This window comes from Dendrobium catenatum, unplaced genomic scaffold (genome assembly GCF_001605985.2).
Source record: "Dendrobium catenatum unplaced genomic scaffold, ASM160598v2 fragScaff_scaffold_1398, whole genome shotgun sequence".
Lineage (NCBI taxonomy): Eukaryota > Viridiplantae > Streptophyta > Magnoliopsida > Asparagales > Orchidaceae > Dendrobium > Dendrobium catenatum.
In genome coordinates this window covers 585,647-604,225 of record NW_021319860.1, presented here as the reverse complement: position 1 = coordinate 604,225, position 18,579 = coordinate 585,647, and the positions used below count along the sequence as shown (strand labels likewise).

The window sequence follows — 18,579 nt, the reverse complement described above, 5'->3', positions numbered from 1 at the left end:
GTAGAGGCAACTCGTGGGACATTCAACCTTACCTCCTTCTCCGGCTACTTCCCCTTTCATCAAGACCATCGGCGTCACCGTCCTCTTAAGTGGCATCGTCCAGTTCGCTCAAGACTTCTCTCCATTAAATAATTCCCATAGAACGTTGGAGAGGTACAAGGGAACTTCAGGTGAAAACTCTTGACATTAACCTATGGATTGTTATAACAAGTGCATTAAACTTTACTCTGATTTGTCGATTTTGTTTTGAATTGGCTTCTCCTTCTAAATTGCAACCGATTGCTAAAACAAGTCGCCAAAAATAACTCTTTAATCTTTTTTGTAATCCATTATTCGTGAAGTAGCAAGCTTATAAAACTTTTATTATTTCTTTAAAATCCTGGTTGTTTCACATTAGTTGCACCCCAACATAATTGAATGATGATTTAACATTTCATTTATAAAGCCTGTAGTGACAATAAATATCATATTGAATGATAAAAAAGAAAACCTCATGGAAAAATACTCAACGCTTGCACTTTAATAGATTGAAGATATTTGCTTTAAAGATCCATCAGATCAGATATATCTTATCAAGTAAGCAAATTTAAATTATGATGGTAGGAAGCAACCCATTGATAAGGTTTATACAGTAAAGCAATGTGGGTACTACTTGGTTTAATGAAAAGAATCATAAAGAAGGACAATCAGTTAAAGGACTCAAAGAGGAAAAACAAGACTCCTTGCAATATGATCAACCAAAAACAAGGACTTCAAATATTTCAGCAGAAGATACGCAGATAATAAAAAGATCTCAGATAAAATAAGCTGAATTTGGTATGACTGACCTCATTTACTGGACGGAATCCTGCAACATTTGTTAACGGACAAGAACTGTCGGTAGCTGAAAACGCCTGAGAAGTGAACGGGTAATAAATATAATTAGTAGTGATTTATTAAGGTAGTCAGTGGCTGTGTAAGCTTACCGCAAGACTGATATTAGAGATAGATTGTGATTGAATCCGTCTATATTTATGGCGTGGTGAGTAAAACTTGTAGTCTCTAGCTGAGATAGATACCTCATGCCTGCCAGTCAAACGCTTGAACCTAGTAATTGAAAAATTTGTCAAAAATGAAAAAAATTCATAAGTAACACCACACAAGTATGCCACAAACAAGGTAAGAATAAAGAATACATTTTGCTTAGGTCTAAAGCAAGTATTTAAGCTGTGATACATTGATGCTAATGATTGCAGGTAGACCATTGGCATAACACAGGCTAATTTGAATTGTGTTGTACCGCTCAAGTGCTATACAGGATCACATGTCAGCATATTAAAGTTTCATATACCTGCTTATAGTTTTTTGTTTTGCACCCCTGAAACTCAAGAATTTTAGTATACCGATAGAGGTCTCACGCATTAGCACCTTAAGTGCTCAAGCAAGCAAGGCAAAGCCATGGACTCATGGATTTCCCAAAACATTACAAAGGTAAGAACCTTAATTTGAGCCTTCCGCAAGAGCAAGGGACCGTCACCTTTTACCACATGAGATTTTTTTAAACCATTTTTTTCTTTTTTTTTTATCATTTTCTTGGACAAAGATGTGATCAACATTCAATCATGATAAGCTTTCATGACTTACTCTATGGACTTCAAGATTTTTCTTCTCACTGTGAGACACAATCTCTCTCTAAAAAGCTTCGCCAGCAAACCAACTCTGTTATTCTCAGACCTTTGCAAATCAAAATCATCAACTCTCTCTCTCTCTCTCTCTTCAAAAATAGCAAAAAAAAAAGGTGGAGTGCATTTCCATTCTAACTGCAACTTTGTTGCCTCGCATCATCATCAATCACCTGTTGCGAAGATATAAATGTAAAAAAAAACCCTAAAAATTTTAACCACTCGTGTGTGTTATTCCAGTGCAGTGAAAAAATTCGTGCTTAAATATTTGTTCGCATTGTCCCAATATAGTGAAAATTTTATTGTGTATTTCTTCGTGCAAGTACTGAAAACCTATGCACCTAAATGCATGCAAGTTCAAATAAAAATTCATTGAAGAGCATATAAGTGCATTATACAAATGCACCGAAAAGTGTGCAAGTTCATAACGAAAAAAACATCAAAAAGCATGCAAATGCATTATATAAAAGCACAAAAGAGCATGCAAAAGACCATGTAAGGCTAAGAATGCTACGCGAACTAAAAAAGAGAATGAACTTAGTACTCTCCCACTTAGAGACGCATGCATATATTTTAGAAGTCTTGCAATTATTTTAAAAATTTAAACTAGTTTAAATTCAAACTCAAATTCAACTTCTATGCATGTAGTCAAGCAGGTTGCCCTATCTATGAGGCAAGGATGGAAGTCCCATATTTTGAGCACGATCCTCCGCATTACAAAAATTAGAATAGACTTGAACCCATGAACCCAATCCTCTGCCAGTAAGCAGGCAAAGTTGATAAAATTCAATATGAGAAAGTCCAATGAAGCAAGTAATTCTTATGATGGGCATGCTTACGGTACATCATAATCGGAAGGGTCTATTTTCAAAAATTAAGTTTTTAAATTGCAAAAAATTACGTTTTTAATTGCAAATGTCAGATAATCCAACCTCAATGATGGTGTATTGATAGAAAATATGAATCGAAGGGGATCCTATTTATAAAATACCCCCAAATCCATTATCAATCATTTCAGATGTAAATTCAGATAAAAAATGTAAACATTTAAAGAAAAATCATAAAATTTAAATGCTTCAAGTAAAATTGACAACCCTAAGTTTAAAGTGAAAAGCCATCTGCTCTTCGCAATAATTTATTGAAGGTGACAAATTTAAAATTAACATAAGCTCACAAAGATCGATGTCATGTCAAGCATATCACTACAATCACTCTCAAAAGATCTCAAACCAAGAAGAGCATGAAAATTTTGCAATAACTAGAATATTTTGCTGTCAAATGGCATCGCAAAATAACAGTTATGACTAGTGCCCTTTCGTAAGATAATTTTGCAGCAAAATTGCACTATTAAATCATGATCACAGTCATAACATGAATGTTCCCCAATGATCCCAAATCTCTCTAGTGATGAATTATAGAGTGCACTTGATAATGCAAATAGTCCTCTGTTAGTTGGGTTAGTTTAAAAGGATCCCCTTAAATAAGCATCCAACCCAAGCCTACAAAATCCCTATATACAACAAAACACATAGCTGCCAACAAGAATATTGTGATTAGATTGTGTTGACTATCACCACAAACTAAGTAAACATCATAACAACCTAGAATGGAAAACTATGGGATCTTAATCAAATTCATGATCATTCTCCCACCATCCACTTTAAACTCAACATGATATATTTTCCTATCCTAACATCAAATCACTAATACAATACATTAAGCACTTAGTTTCAATTAACTAGCCTTAATCGATAATTCTCTCTCATCACCAAGAAGGATAATTAACTATAGCGGCTCGTGCAGATGGGAAATCTGGAACTAGATTTTCAAATTCTCACAAAATAAGGGCAAAATCTCTAAGTAGTGTCATGCATGCAATCTAATTTGGCTTCTGAAAATTCAACCAAGAGCTAAACTCTCTCAAAAGCGTTGGGCAAGAATTTTTTAAGCTCATAAAGACATCCCAAATATTTTTTTTCTCAATTGAAAGTAGAGCAAAAGGGCATTTATAGATAAGAAAGCACGAGGTCCATAACAGATAACATTCCACATAGGAAACTAGTGAATTTTTTTTTAAAGGTCACAAGCACTCAGGCCTATTCTTCAACATTTGAATGCATCGAGATGCCAAGCTAGCATGCAATAAGCTAGACTTCATTATCAACAGACTTGTACCAACCATTTCATCTCAACTTTATGAATTCTTCTGTTGCAATTATTTATTAAATGCGGCTTTAGATGTAGAATCTCAATAGCATAAATCTTTATCTGAATTTTCTAACATGATGTGATTAGAGAAAGTACTAATTCTTTTATTTTTATTGTTTTTTTAGTCTTTAGCCTTTTCTTTTATTTGGGGTATTTTAATAATTATTATCTTTCAATCCTTAGGCTGTTTCCTCTAAACGCCAAAATCTTATGTTTGGGAGGAAGGTATTTTTGAAGTTTTTTTCAAGTTTTCTGAATTTGGGAAGGAGTTCCCAACACTTTGGGATGGATTTCCTCTTATCTTGAAGAGGTGGTGAGGAGAAGAAGCCATAGTGGGGTTCAAGACCTTGTCAAAATTGGTTTGTTAAGATCCCCTTGCCTTTCTCAATTGGGTCTGAGCTCTACCCAGCACTTTTTTCCAGGCTCTGAGAAAGGCCAATCCTTATTTTTCTATTCCAGAGGTAGAAAATCAGCAAGAAACGTATCATTTTTGTAGTCAAGTGGTTGGCCAAGTTGTCATGGTCGTTATCTTGACGACAGCTAGTGGAATACAGATAAACTAGGAGGTCTTGATCCTGAAGATTCCAGCTAATGACCTTTCTTGGAATTTCAGCCTACTACCTTCAATTTGATTGTATCCAGAACTACTGCTAGTTCTCTATTTTTCGACTCCCATTGTTATCTTAAATGATCTTTTACTTTAAATAATTAATTACTATTTAAGCATTGATTCAATGCAGATGGAATTAGAAGTTCCGACCAATACTATTCCAACAAGATTCTAAAGGAATATAACTGGGAAGTGATGTTAGTTCATTGTTGCTCATAGGTGATACCACAAACAACAACTAGGTCCAAAATTGGAAAAAATCAACATCTTCTTGAATCAAGAATCATCCCTTCATCGTGTTCTATGTTTTCCAACTCATTTGTTCATCTTTAACTCCTGCTCTTGTCTACCACCTGCTTTCGAAACATGGCAGGTAAGCTAGATTAACTCCAACCATATTTTAGGTGCAACCAAAATACTCTTAAGTGCTTGCTGCTCCTAATCACAGGTCAATCCTGCCCCTGTATGCCACGATGTTGGCTAGAACATGATGAAAAGTTGTAACAGCTTAAGTGAATTTTGTGCAAAGAACCTGAAGATTCTGTTTGTGTTCCTAAACAAACTTAATAGGACTAACTAGTCGAGTATCTTGAATCAAATATTGGGAATTATACCCAATAATTTCAAACTTGCTAATCCTTTCCAAGGATGAGTATATTTTGGTCCGTTATTTTGTTATTGCATCATATACTGGTGTCAATCTCAAATAGTACATATCTTTTTGTAGAATTTCTAACCATGAAACCACCATTCACACCATGTTACATCCATTTTCTTTCACAACAATCCTTTTGTACCTGTCATAGGGTCAACTTTGTTTCAATGCAAATGTTTAAACATGATTGAAGCTAAATTCCTAATGTGAGACACATTGAACTGAATTTCAATGAGCACTATTTGTTTTACCAAAACTAAGTTCTTACAATGAGTTTTGTATTTACCCATTCTTCTATTAGCAATGAATTATTTATCACAAGTCTTATTATAATGAGCTAAACATCAACTTCATCTTATTCTATTAATATTACAAGTAAGAGCTCAAAAATAAAAATGACTTTAAATCCTCATAATTAAAACTTACTCAATTTAATTAAAGTTTTAAAAATTCAAACCCACTTTCATTTACCTTGCACAAAACAGAAGCTTCAACTCAAATCAACCAAATCATTTCTAACCTCAAAATAAACTACCCTCAAGATACATCATTTGATCTCCAATGCATATGTCTAAACTAAATATTATATTTCCTATAATTTTATTTTCAATACTCCTTTTCCATAAATTATCCAATATAATCAATTTACGTAAAATTATTTCTAGTTTCACAACACATTCTTCTTAAATTATCCAATATAACTGTTATAACTCAATATGCGGTCAGCTCATATAATATGTTAAATTCAATGATGTTTATCAATGTCAAGCATAAAACACACTATTACAATTTATTCGAGAGATCTAATCACATTGACCAATGGTTGCAAGCATTTGTTTCCAAGAGATATTGATGTAACAATATATCCAATATGCTTCCTCTAATTAATGTCTAAAATCCTTGTCATCGAACTTATCAATCTTCAGCCCGTCCACAAATGTCAATACTCCTATTTTTCTTCAAAGACATCAAAGCATAGCTTTGATACCATATGATAAACAAAAGTGTGCAGGAAAGAGCAATGATGATAATCAGAACAATAAATAAACTGCAAGAAGAACACTAAAAGATAAGGGACATAAAATTTACGTGGTTCAGCAAATGTTAGCCTACATCCACAACCACATAGAAATATATTAGTTTACACAGATGAATAGATGATTACAATAGTACAAATATTTATCCCTCTTACTTTAATCTCTCTTCTTTTCCTCTCTTTTTCGTCTTTCCCGCCAACTCCAAATCAAAGTCACTCCAAAATCCAAAATAACAAGTATAAGGAATTTAATGTCGGTATTTGAGTATGTTTGTAGATATATTTTAACCCAACAATCCTTGTTTACCCTAAACATTTTCAACCAAATACCTTCTACAAGTAGATCATCTTCCATTGCATAAGATACATGTTGCCTCCTTTCTAGCCGAAAAAATCAATAGTCTCCGCCTCTATCGATCGATGCCTCCAACTACTGGCCAAAAGCCAAAAAGAACTCTTGTTGATCAAACATATTACCAGTCAACAACCCTTATCGCATAAGGTTGTCTAACACCATCAATGGTCCCTCCTTGATCAGGTCATCATGGTTCTCTTTACATCCCCTATGGCTGCCCATTGGCCTCCAAATTGGACACCCTCGACTAGCCACCAACCACCACAAGGGAAGCACGAGCACACCATAAACTCATACCGATCATTAATTGCTTCAAGACATTCAATTGTTGCCACTTTAAGGAACTTAAAAAGCCCATCAACTCATCTCCTTATACAAGGAATAAAGCAAGAATGACAGATTATGTTTATATTTAGGCTTGAGTTTAGCTGACAAACTTGAAAAAAAAAATCTATTTGAAATAAATTAACAATTTTAGGTATTAAGTTTGAACAAACTTGGACTAAAATTATCGCGACTTTTGAGGATTTAAAATCTTTATTTGTTAAGGGAATTTAGGTCTCCACAACATGAAATTGCAAGGGGCAAATGATTTCCAATAAGAGAATACTAGTTTAGAAACAAGTGAATAGTAGAAGTTGGAAAGTTTAGCTAGTAATTAAACTTCCAAGAGTTGCAAAAAATAAGCCCATGTTGTAATGCATGTTAGAAATAAAAAGAAAACATATAATTAAGAAAGTACACAAATGAAACTTTAGTTGTCGAGTTTGATCTCTTTCTCAACGACTAAATTTAGTTTAACAGTTAATACCAAATAATAGGTATCTCACATATAATAAGTGCAAAATTGTGAAGGATTGCTAAGAAAATTAAAATATGGTAGATTTACATATATCATATCTAGCTAAACAATTCTTGTCTGTTTACACTTTACATATCTAGCACCTAAACTTTAATATTTACTTATAACACTTTAATGTCTCAATCACATCAAAGCAATCCATCAAAAGATGTATTCACTTTATAAAAGTTAATATTAGTCATATTTTTTATATGATTAAAAGATCTGGGTGTTAAATAAGTAAATAGTAAAGTTCAGCTATTAGATATGTAAATAGATAAGAATGATGTGGTATAAAACTGATCAATTGTCAGATTTAATGCAGACAAAAGTGCAAGTTTTTGGTACATATTCCAAGTAATTCTTTACTTCATAATAAGAACAAATGAACAATAATAATGAAAACATTTCAAAAAAATAATTCAAGTTCAAAATAGCACAGGATACTCAAAGAACAAACATCTTCAAAATGAATCTACTCCAACCATAAAAAAATTGCTAAAAACAGCAATGAAAAAAACAGCATATTTTGGAGCGTATTCTTCCACTCAGGTTATCAACAAATTTCGTGATACAAATAGGTGATCTTCCTTCAAGACTGTAAACATCATTATATAACACAACCACGAGTCGGAAATTGCCATGATGACACTTTCCGAAGAGAAACTTGTACACATTGTTCTAGCTCTAAATGAACTTGATATGTTCAAAATTCTAAGAATCATGAGCTAAAATCAATGTCTTAATGAACACTGAGCCTTCTGTATTAACAATAGTTCCATTGATCATAAAAGAGCTTAGTAATTTATGCGGTACTCACCATTCGGCATCTTCCGGTGACATACTGTCTGGCTTCTCAATTATCATCAACCCATTCACAACGACAAAACGAACACGTCTCTCTTCCTGTACAACTAGCTCAGGAAACCTTGTCCTTGTCTCAAGAGAAGTGGCCAATTCTCTTCTCTTAAAGCTACAAGGTCCTGGTACAAGTATATAAAAGGAGGTAAGAAAGGTGCAAAGATACCTTAACGAGAAACATAAGTTTGCAATGCAGGACCTTAATTGATGCACACCTTTTCTAGGAAATTTTTTAGCAAGTTTTCTGTACAAGCCACCAGCTGCTTCAAGTGCTACCCCAATTGTCTTTTCACGGATCCCAGCCAAAGAAGAAAGGCGGATGTTCACATCATTAACCAAGGTCTCATACAAGTTTGCCACGTACATCAAGGGCAATACAAACCTTGGGTCACCTTCATAACAGACTTCGTGAAGCTTTCTTTTGTGTTTATCATGCCCATGACCATATTCAGCAACAGAAGAGTCAGTCACTTCTACCACATTCTCCTTCACAAAGTGATCCACAATAATGTGCAAGAATCTCGCCCTTGCAGCATCAATTGGTAAAACATCTATCACAGTATTAAAATAGCAACTTCAAAATAAGCACCTCCGATAAAAGGTTGCTGAAGTGTTGAACGGGTGCAAGATTATAATTTTCTAAATGAATTCCCAAAAGAGCAAAAAGAATTTACCATCAACTGTCAGAATGCTATAACAAGGAGTGGGGGGCCTGCCATCACTCTCAAGAGCAGATTGTTCTTCGTCAACTCCAACGCCATGGAGAGGTTGCAACGAATTCCTATATGAATCATGTATGCAATCCTGATGCATCAAACATACCAAATTAGACGCATCATCTCATGCTTCCAAGCGCAAAAATGAGAAAAAAAAAATCAATTAGCACAGCCAGCCTTTTTAGGGTTTTCGCTAGCAATCAATGGAGAAACAGCAAACCGATGAGAAAGAGAAAGCGAGGGTAAAAAATTGGCGGGGCGAACCACAGAAGTGGACTCTTCGTCGTTGTCAAGGCTGTCTTCAGTGACAGCGTCGCGATCAACGTCGCTGATCCCCTCGATCTCGCCGTTGCGCGTCTCCACGGAGTTCAGGTCGTGCAATGATCCTCCAATGAAGGAGCTGGCGGGTCTTAGCCCGTAGGGATGTGATATCGGAACCCTAGTTCCCATTCCGGGAAGCGAGACGCAGGAACCCTACTAAGAGCTCGTCTCCATTCACTTCTCGCCTTGCTCCTCTTCTTGGTTCTCTGCCCGAATTCCACCTCGAGGGAAGAGGGACACCTGCGGTAGAAAACGCAGAAGCTTATTAGCTGCGTTCTGATTGCTTTGACGAGTATGAGTATGGATAGAGAGAGAGACATACCACTATATGCGCAGCAGGTAATATCGAACAATTGAATATTAATATATCAAAATTATTTTCATATTTGAATCTCGCCTTGCTCCTCTTCTTGGTTCTCTGCCCGAATTCCACCTCGAGGGAAGAGGGACACCTGCGGTAGAAAACGCAGAAGCTTATTAGCTGCGTTCTGATTGCTTTGACGAGTATGAGTATGGATAGAGAGAGAGACATACCACTATATGCGCAGCAGGTAATATCGAACAATTGAATATTAATATATCAAAATTATTTTCATATTTGAACACTCAATGCAAACGAGATCTAAATCGGGAATCTACAAGCCGAACCCGATATACTCTCTTCTCAGCAAACAAAATGATAACGATACACCTATTAATTATAATCAGGCCCGTCACATACCGCATTGGCAACAGGCAATGGAATCCGAATTTCATGCTCTCCAACAGCAAAAGACATGGACTCTTGTCCCTACACCTCCGAACAAAACTATACTCGGATGCAAATGGACTTACCGCACCAAAATCTTACCCAACGGCCAAATTGACCGCTATAAAGCTCGCCTCGTGGCCCTCGGCTACAATCAAAAGCACGGAGAAAACTACGACGAAACTTTCAGCCCCGTCGCCAAGATGACCACAATTAGGATACTTCTCACTGTCGCCCTCAATCGGAAATGGCCCGTCCTTCAACTTGACGTCTCTAACGCTTTTTTACACGGCGATCTTCACGAAGATATATACATGCGTCAACCTCCCGGCTTCCTCGATCCCGCTTCACCAAATTCGGTCTGCAAGCTACTAAAATCCCTCTACGGCCTTAAGCAAGCGCCTCGCCAATGGTTCCAAAAGCTAACGGACTTTCTCAAATCAAAAGGATTTCGGTTTAGTCGCTCCGATCCCTCCCTCTTAATTCTATCCAAAAACACCATACGCATTTTCTTTCTAATATATGTTGATGATCTTCTTGTAACAGGAAATGACCAAAAAGCAATACAAGAACTCCTTCATGATCTCCACGCAGCCTTTGCACTTAAGCAAATGGGACAGATCTCTCTGTTCTTGGGCATCCAAATTCAGCAAAATACTCAAGGATATTTCCTATCACAAGCACACTATGCGGCGAAAATGATCAAAGATGCCGGTTTTTTGGACTGCAAACCGGCCTCTACACCTAGCACACCGCCCACAACAGCTCACTCGGACAACGGCAAACTGTTCAACAATCCATCGCTCTATCGCCGTCTAGCTGGCTCCCTCCAATACCTTACAATCACGAGGCCCGACATAGCCTTCGCCACCAACAAATTATGTCAACACATGCAGTCTCCTACCATTCAAGACTATGACGCCTTAACTCGGGTACTTCGCTACATCAAAGGCACAATATCATTCGGCCTTCCAATCAAGACCGGCGAACTACATCTACACACTTATACAGATGCCGACTGGGCATCGGACCACCTGGACAGAAAATCTACATCCGGGTTCTGCTCGTTTCTTGGACCCAATCTCGTGTCTTGGTCCGTCAAGAAACAACCAACCGTCGCCAAATCCTCCACCGAAGCCGAATACCGCTCACTAGCAGCCGCAACTTCAGACGTTATTTGGCTGAGAAGGCTAGTTTCCGAGCTACACACCGAACAAATATCACCCACTACGATCCACTGTGACAATATCTCCGCCATTGCACTAGCTAAGAATCCCGTTTTTCACGCTCGTACAAAACACATAGAAATTGACTATCAATTTATCCGTCAACATATACACACCGGCAGCATTCTTCTTCAGCACATTCCTTCCAAGGATCAAGTCGCCGACATTCTAACAAAATCTTTCAACAAAGCTCGGTTCCAAGATCTCCGATCCAAATTAACCATTCAAGATCAGAATGATTAATTTGCGGGGGGATATTAGCATATTATATCAGCTTATTAATATAATCGTTACTTAATTACAATATTGCCTCTGTACTCTTCTATTTATAGCTTCTCTGTATCTGCTTTACATATACATGAATTAAGAATTACTTTTCCTCTTCTTTCACCTCTGTCTCTCTCCCTGTCTTTGTTCCGATTCCTCCATGGGCATCTACTGCATCTAGCCTTCTTCTTACATGGTATCAGTGCCCAGATGGGAGATCAAGACACATATTCTTCTTCCCACCCTCCCTCCTCTATCCAGCACAGCAGCAACTCCATCGAGATGATCATTCCGGCTCCCCTAAAATTCCTTATCTCCAATATCAAGAATCTCATACCTCACCCCCTCACGATCGAAAATTACGCTATCTGGCGTATCCAAGTTCTTCAACAGGTAACAGCCAACAAATATTCCGGTCATCTAACCGGTGCTTCACCCCCTCCGGCAGACGTTACCTCTCCGGAATACGAAACTTGGCATCTGGTGGACAGCACCTTAATCTCGGCTCTCTTTGCAACCATTACTCCTTCCATTCTTCCCTACGTCATCACCGCCACCACCGCGCACGAAGTTTGGACGATACTTGAAAGACGTCTACAACCGACAAATCGCTCTCGAGTTCTTCAACTCAAGAACGAACTTCACCACATTCAACTCAAGAATCTCTCTATGCAACAATACCTCACTCAGATCAAGCACATAGTTGACAATATTGCGGCTTCTGGCTCAAAGCTCGACCCAGAAGATATCGTCCATTACATCCTAAATGGGCTACCTCAATCCTACAACTCTTTCAAGACTTACATCCGCACATCACCTCTACCCGCAGATCTTGATTCCCTGTATTCGCTCCTCTGCAGCGAGGAGATTCACGTCAATCAAGATCAACAAAAAGAACCCACCACAGATCAAACGGCATTCTTCTCCAACAATACCAACTACACCCGTGGCAAGCAACAAAAACGATATATCAAGAACAAGCCCGTCAGCACCTACCCCAATTTTCCTCCTCCGACTCAGCAACAACCGCAGCCAACGTCTTCAACCAAATCCATCTGCCAAATCTGCGGAAAAACAGGTCACATAGCAATCAATTGCTGGCACCGATGCAACTTCAAGTTCGCACCAACAACGCCCTATCAACCTCGAGCCATGCTCGCTCAACCGATCTCCTATCCAACTCAAGATTGGATTCTTGATACCGGGGCTACCACCCACCTCACGCCGGACACTGCAAATTTACACCAGCAAATGGCATACAATGGATCCGATACTATATCCGTTGCTAACGGGTCTTCCGCACCGATCCAACACACCGGGCAAGGATTACTACCTTTACCTGACTCCACGCGTAAGCTACATTTAAACAATCTTCTTCATGTTCCTTCTTTAACCCACAACCTAATCTCAGTTTCTCGGCTTACCAAAGATAACTCTATTTCAATCATGTTTAATGCTAATGGCTTTGAAATGAAGGATTCACAGGACAATCGGCTACTTCTACGTGGCCATCTTCGTAATGGGTTATACCATGTTCAGACGCCGCCAAGCTCTGAACCTGTCGCTCTTCAAACCGTCAGAAACTCTATGACGACTTGGCACGACAGACTCGGGCATCCGCACATCCAGCTTCTACAACGCCTAGCAAAATCTATTTCTCCTCCCTTTACTGTTACCAACAATTTCTTGTGCAAATCTTGTAATATCTCAAAGAGCCACAAGCTCCAATTTAATACAAGAACCTCTGTCACCCATACGCCGTTTGATCTCATTCACTCGGACGTATGGGGACCGTCTCCGATTTCTTCTTTATCCGGGTTTCGTTATTATGCAATCTTTACTGATGATTATACAAGATTCTCTTGGATTTATTTTATGCATACAAAGCAAGAAACTTTTTCACACTTTCAACACTTATGCAAATTAATTTCTACACAGTTCAACAAAATCCCCAAGATTTTACAATCTGATGGGGGCGGTGAATTCACCAGTACTAACTTCAAAAATTTTCTTCATGCACAAGGTATTCACCAACGTCTCAGCTGCCCTCATACTCCGGAACAGAATGGCTTGGCAGAACGCAAACACCGACATGTTCTCGAACTAACCAGGACTCTCCTTCACGCCGCCAACTTACCAAATCAATTTTGGGCAGATGCGGTATCTACAGCCATTCATCTTATAAATCGCCTACCAAACAAATCCAACAGCCACATCTCCCCCTATCAGCTCCTTTACAACAAACAACCCTCTTACAACCACCTTCGGGTCTTTGGGTGCTTATGCTACCCATGGCTAAAACCTTACTCCGAGAATAAACTTGCTCCTCGCTCGCAGGACTGCATCTTCATCGGCTACTCCCCAAACCACAAAGGCTACAAATGCTTCAATCCTCTAACGCACAAAGTTCACATATCCCGTCACGTGGTCTTTGTAGAATCCATTTTTCCTTATCACACCAATCCCACTGCCACTACACCAACGGCTGACCAAGAAACTCCACCGCTCCTCTTAGTTCCCACTTCCACCGTGAATCACTCCTACACACCCAATCCTACTAATCCCACCAACATAATTCAACAACCAGAAACTCTCACCCCTATTCCCATTATATCTGAACCACCTCCGGTCTCCAATACCCGCTCTATCAATCCGTCGAAACACTCAATGCAAACGAGATCTAAATCGGGAATCTACAAGCCGAACCCGATATACTCTCTTCTCAGCAAACAAAATGATAACGATACACCTATTAATTATAATCAGGCCCGTCACATACCGCATTGGCAACAGGCAATGGAATCCGAATTTCATGCTCTCCAACAGCAAAAGACATGGACTCTTGTCCCTACACCTCCGAACAAAACTATACTCGGATGCAAATGGACTTACCGCACCAAAATCTTACCCAACGGCCAAATTGACCGCTATAAAGCTCGCCTCGTGGCCCTCGGCTACAATCAAAAGCACGGAGAAAACTACGACGAAACTTTCAGCCCCGTCGCCAAGATGACCACAATTAGGATACTTCTCACTGTCGCCCTCAATCGGAAATGGCCCGTCCTTCAACTTGACGTCTCTAACGCTTTTTTACACGGCGATCTTCACGAAGATATATACATGCGTCAACCTCCCGGCTTCCTCGATCCCGCTTCACCAAATTCGGTCTGCAAGCTACTAAAATCCCTCTACGGCCTTAAGCAAGCGCCTCGCCAATGGTTCCAAAAGCTAACGGACTTTCTCAAATCAAAAGGATTTCGGTTTAGTCGCTCCGATCCCTCCCTCTTAATTCTATCCAAAAACACCATACGCATTTTCTTTCTAATATATGTTGATGATCTTCTTGTAACAGGAAATGACCAAAAAGCAATACAAGAACTCCTTCATGATCTCCACGCAGCCTTTGCACTTAAGCAAATGGGACAGATCTCTCTGTTCTTGGGCATCCAAATTCAGCAAAATACTCAAGGATATTTCCTATCACAAGCACACTATGCGGCGAAAATGATCAAAGATGCCGGTTTTTTGGACTGCAAACCGGCCTCTACACCTAGCACACCGCCCACAACAGCTCACTCGGACAACGGCAAACTGTTCAACAATCCATCGCTCTATCGCCGTCTAGCTGGCTCCCTCCAATACCTTACAATCACGAGGCCCGACATAGCCTTCGCCACCAACAAATTATGTCAACACATGCAGTCTCCTACCATTCAAGACTATGACGCCTTAACTCGGGTACTTCGCTACATCAAAGGCACAATATCATTCGGCCTTCCAATCAAGACCGGCGAACTACATCTACACACTTATACAGATGCCGACTGGGCATCGGACCACCTGGACAGAAAATCTACATCCGGGTTCTGCTCGTTTCTTGGACCCAATCTCGTGTCTTGGTCCGTCAAGAAACAACCAACCGTCGCCAAATCCTCCACCGAAGCCGAATACCGCTCACTAGCAGCCGCAACTTCAGACGTTATTTGGCTGAGAAGGCTAGTTTCCGAGCTACACACCGAACAAATATCACCCACTACGATCCACTGTGACAATATCTCCGCCATTGCACTAGCTAAGAATCCCGTTTTTCACGCTCGTACAAAACACATAGAAATTGACTATCAATTTATCCGTCAACATATACACACCGGCAGCATTCTTCTTCAGCACATTCCTTCCAAGGATCAAGTCGCCGACATTCTAACAAAATCTTTCAACAAAGCTCGGTTCCAAGATCTCCGATCCAAATTAACCATTCAAGATCAGAATGATTAATTTGCGGGGGGATATTAGCATATTATATCAGCTTATTAATATAATCGTTACTTAATTACAATATTGCCTCTGTACTCTTCTATTTATAGCTTCTCTGTATCTGCTTTACATATACATGAATTAAGAATTACTTTTCCTCTTCTTTCACCTCTGTCTCTCTCCCTGTCTTTGTTCCGATTCCTCCATGGGCATCTACTGCATCTAGCCTTCTTCTTACACAATATACTAGAAGAAAGATAGGAACTAACAAGATAAAGTGCTGCATTATATGAGTCATCTCTTGAACTGAGTACACCGCTTGAACTTGTAAGGTCACCTCTGAAATCCTATCAGCATGGTGGATGATTCTAGAATAGGAAAACTAATGAGTACGTCGTGTACTTAAGTGAGGGAGATTGTGAAACTCGTTAAATAAAAGAAGTTAAACTCTTAAACATCAATGTGAGTTTTGGTGTAATTAATAGTTAGAATTTCATTAAAAAATTCTGCAATTAAGCTTGTTTATCCCAAAGAAATAATCGAGGGATGGGTGACATATTTGAAAGTTACACCAATAATATAAAATAGTGAGGCTTTTTAGGCACAATATCTCGATATTTAAGAGTTTGGACTGTCACAACTATTGCCTCGGATCTCAAATCAATTTCTGATTATGCTCGTTGAAGGGGTCATGCGGGTCCAATCTATATAATTTTTTTTCCCGTACAACGACCCGATGTGGTGCACCAGAGCGCCTCAGTGTTGCAAAATTTGTTAGGAGAAACGACAGAGAGCGGAGCGCCGCAAAGCTGTAGATTCGGCATCGCATCGTTGTGTAGTGCCACAGTGTTGCGGCACTACACATAAATTTTTATGATGCAAATTTATTTTTTGCAACTAGAATAATTAACTTATTTTTCCATAACAACTTTACAGTGCTAATACTATGAAATGTTACCATCCCCAAGAGACTCTGAGAGTCATATATATCACATACTCTACATTAAGAGTTATAACTCCAATGACCATGTGATGGTGCCACTTGCTCCAAATGATACAAAAAAAATCTTTTGACATACATCACATTTCATTTCATTTTTTATTTTAGGATTTAATTTCTATTCGACATCCATCAAATTTCTTCATTTGTAATCCTAAACCCAACAAGCTAATCGTTGCAGTGACATCCATCAAAGTTTCCATAACAACATGTTCGTGTTTTAGTTGAACTTGATATTACTAAAACTTACCCTAAGCAAGTTTGGTTAGGCTCTGATTCATTAGGGTCTGTTCAAGGGGTGGTGTTAGATGATTTTCCTCAATTTTGTGATGTTTGTAAATGCTTAGGGCATGTATCAGATAAGTGTCGTACTGATGCTGTGTCTGGAATTCCTATTGTTTTGTCTGTTCCGATTGATAAGCTTTCTTCTTTATGTGCTGTTAATGTCGATAAGGGTGTTGCCCCTTCTGTGTCGGAAAATTTGGGTAAATTGGTTGCTAATTCTGATGTTGTTTTTGAGGCTTTACCCTCTGTTGAGCATTCGGGGTGTTCCCCTGCGGCTAGGAATTCCTCTGTTGCTTTGGTTGGTGGTTCTTCGGAGCTTTTGTTGCCTCCTGTGGGTGTTATTAACTGTAATAGCCCGGTTGCGCATGATGTTGGTGTCAATTTGTCGGATGCTGCTGATACTTTGTTGTCTCCTAATGCCATTCCTTTTATTCCCTCGTGTTTGGTGGACGGTTTTGGTCCTACGGATGTGATTGTGGACTCTCTGGCAGTTGTTCTGGTGTTGGAGTTGGGCTCTGTTCCTGTTAATGTTGTGACTTCTATTGCCGAGGGTGGAAGGGGGTCTGGTGGTTCGCCTGTTTTGGGTGTTGTGGAGCCAAATGGGTGTGGACAGGTTTTTAATAATTCAGAAGGTGGTGCTGCTGTTATTTCGTCGGTTGCTTTAGTTCCCGTTGTGTTAGAGGCTGAGCCTCCGTCGTCTGGTGTCAGAGTGGAGTGTATTCCTAGTGTCAACAGGTTAGTTGAGGTTCCAGTGAAGGAGATTGATACGCAAGCTATGGCTAACAGTTTGGGTGATTCTTCGGGTTTGGATATTAAGAACTAGCTTAATTGGCTGAATGGTTCGTCGGAGATTGATACGCAAGCTATGGCTAACAGTTTGGGTGATTCTTCGGGTTTGGATATTAAGAACCAGCTTAATTGGCTGAATGGTTCGTCGGATGGTGAATCGGAAGCTGACTTTTCTGAAGATGATGGGGTGTCTGAGCCTGATAATGATTTCTCTCTGGTGCGTGATAGACCTACTTTCATTATTTCACCTCGGGGGAGATTTTGGGGAAGAGGCAGACGTAGACGATGATTTTTCGTGTTGTTGTGTTTTTTTCTCTTTGTGCTCTCCTCGGGAATTATATGCTTTGTTGTTCGAGTTGCTGTTGCGTGGGGCTAAGGGCTATGATGTGGTCAGGGCTCGCGTTCCGGTCGTTTTGCTGGTGGCAACCTTTGGTGTGGCTTTTCGGGACGATTTTTTGGACTGGGTCTACACCTTTTTGGACGGTCCGTGCAGGGCTTCAGGGGCGCTGGAAGCCTCGGCCGTTTACTGAGCCCACTTTTAGCTTTTAGCTTGTAATTTTCCTCTTTTTTTTCAGCTCGTCTTTTTATTTTGGTGTAACCATTTTGAATTGATTAATATAAGTTTTCTTTATTAAAAAAAAAAAAGTTGTTTCAGGAAGATGAAAATTAAGAATAAAGAGTTCATTTGAAATATTCAAGGCAATAACCTGCAGCTTGTGATTTCAAAAGACCAGAAAAAGGCTTAT

At 39.2% G+C, this 18,579-nt stretch overlaps 1 protein-coding gene across 1 annotated transcript; it reads right to left on the bottom strand.

Moving 5' to 3' along the window:
- Positions 1–761: 761 nt before the first annotated feature.
- On the bottom strand, positions 762–9,556 carry LOC110107088 (uncharacterized protein At2g02148). Its single transcript, XM_028699859.1, has 6 exons — positions 9,121–9,556; positions 8,902–9,031; positions 8,443–8,778; positions 8,187–8,349; positions 966–1,086; positions 762–893 (listed from the first exon to the last, which is right to left on the bottom strand). Exons 1-6 carry the CDS (start codon positions 9,391–9,393, stop codon positions 762–764), a joined length of 1,155 nt encoding a protein of 384 aa, XP_028555692.1. The 5' UTR covers positions 9,394–9,556.
- Between the last annotated feature and the right edge of the window lie 9,023 nt (positions 9,557–18,579).

Excerpts from the sequence above, each read along its gene's own strand:
- LOC110107088 (XM_028699859.1), bottom strand. The coding sequence starts at position 9,393 with ATGGGAACTAGGGTTCCGATATCACATCCCTACGGGCTAAGACCCGCC. Across the intron at positions 8,779-8,901 it reads TAGCATTCTGACAGTTGATG|ATGTTTTACCAATTGATGCT; the intron begins GTAAATTCTTTT and ends ATACTGTGATAG. Across the intron at positions 8,350-8,442 it reads TAAAAAATTTCCTAGAAAAG|GACCTTGTAGCTTTAAGAGA; the intron begins GTGTGCATCAAT and ends TACTTGTACCAG.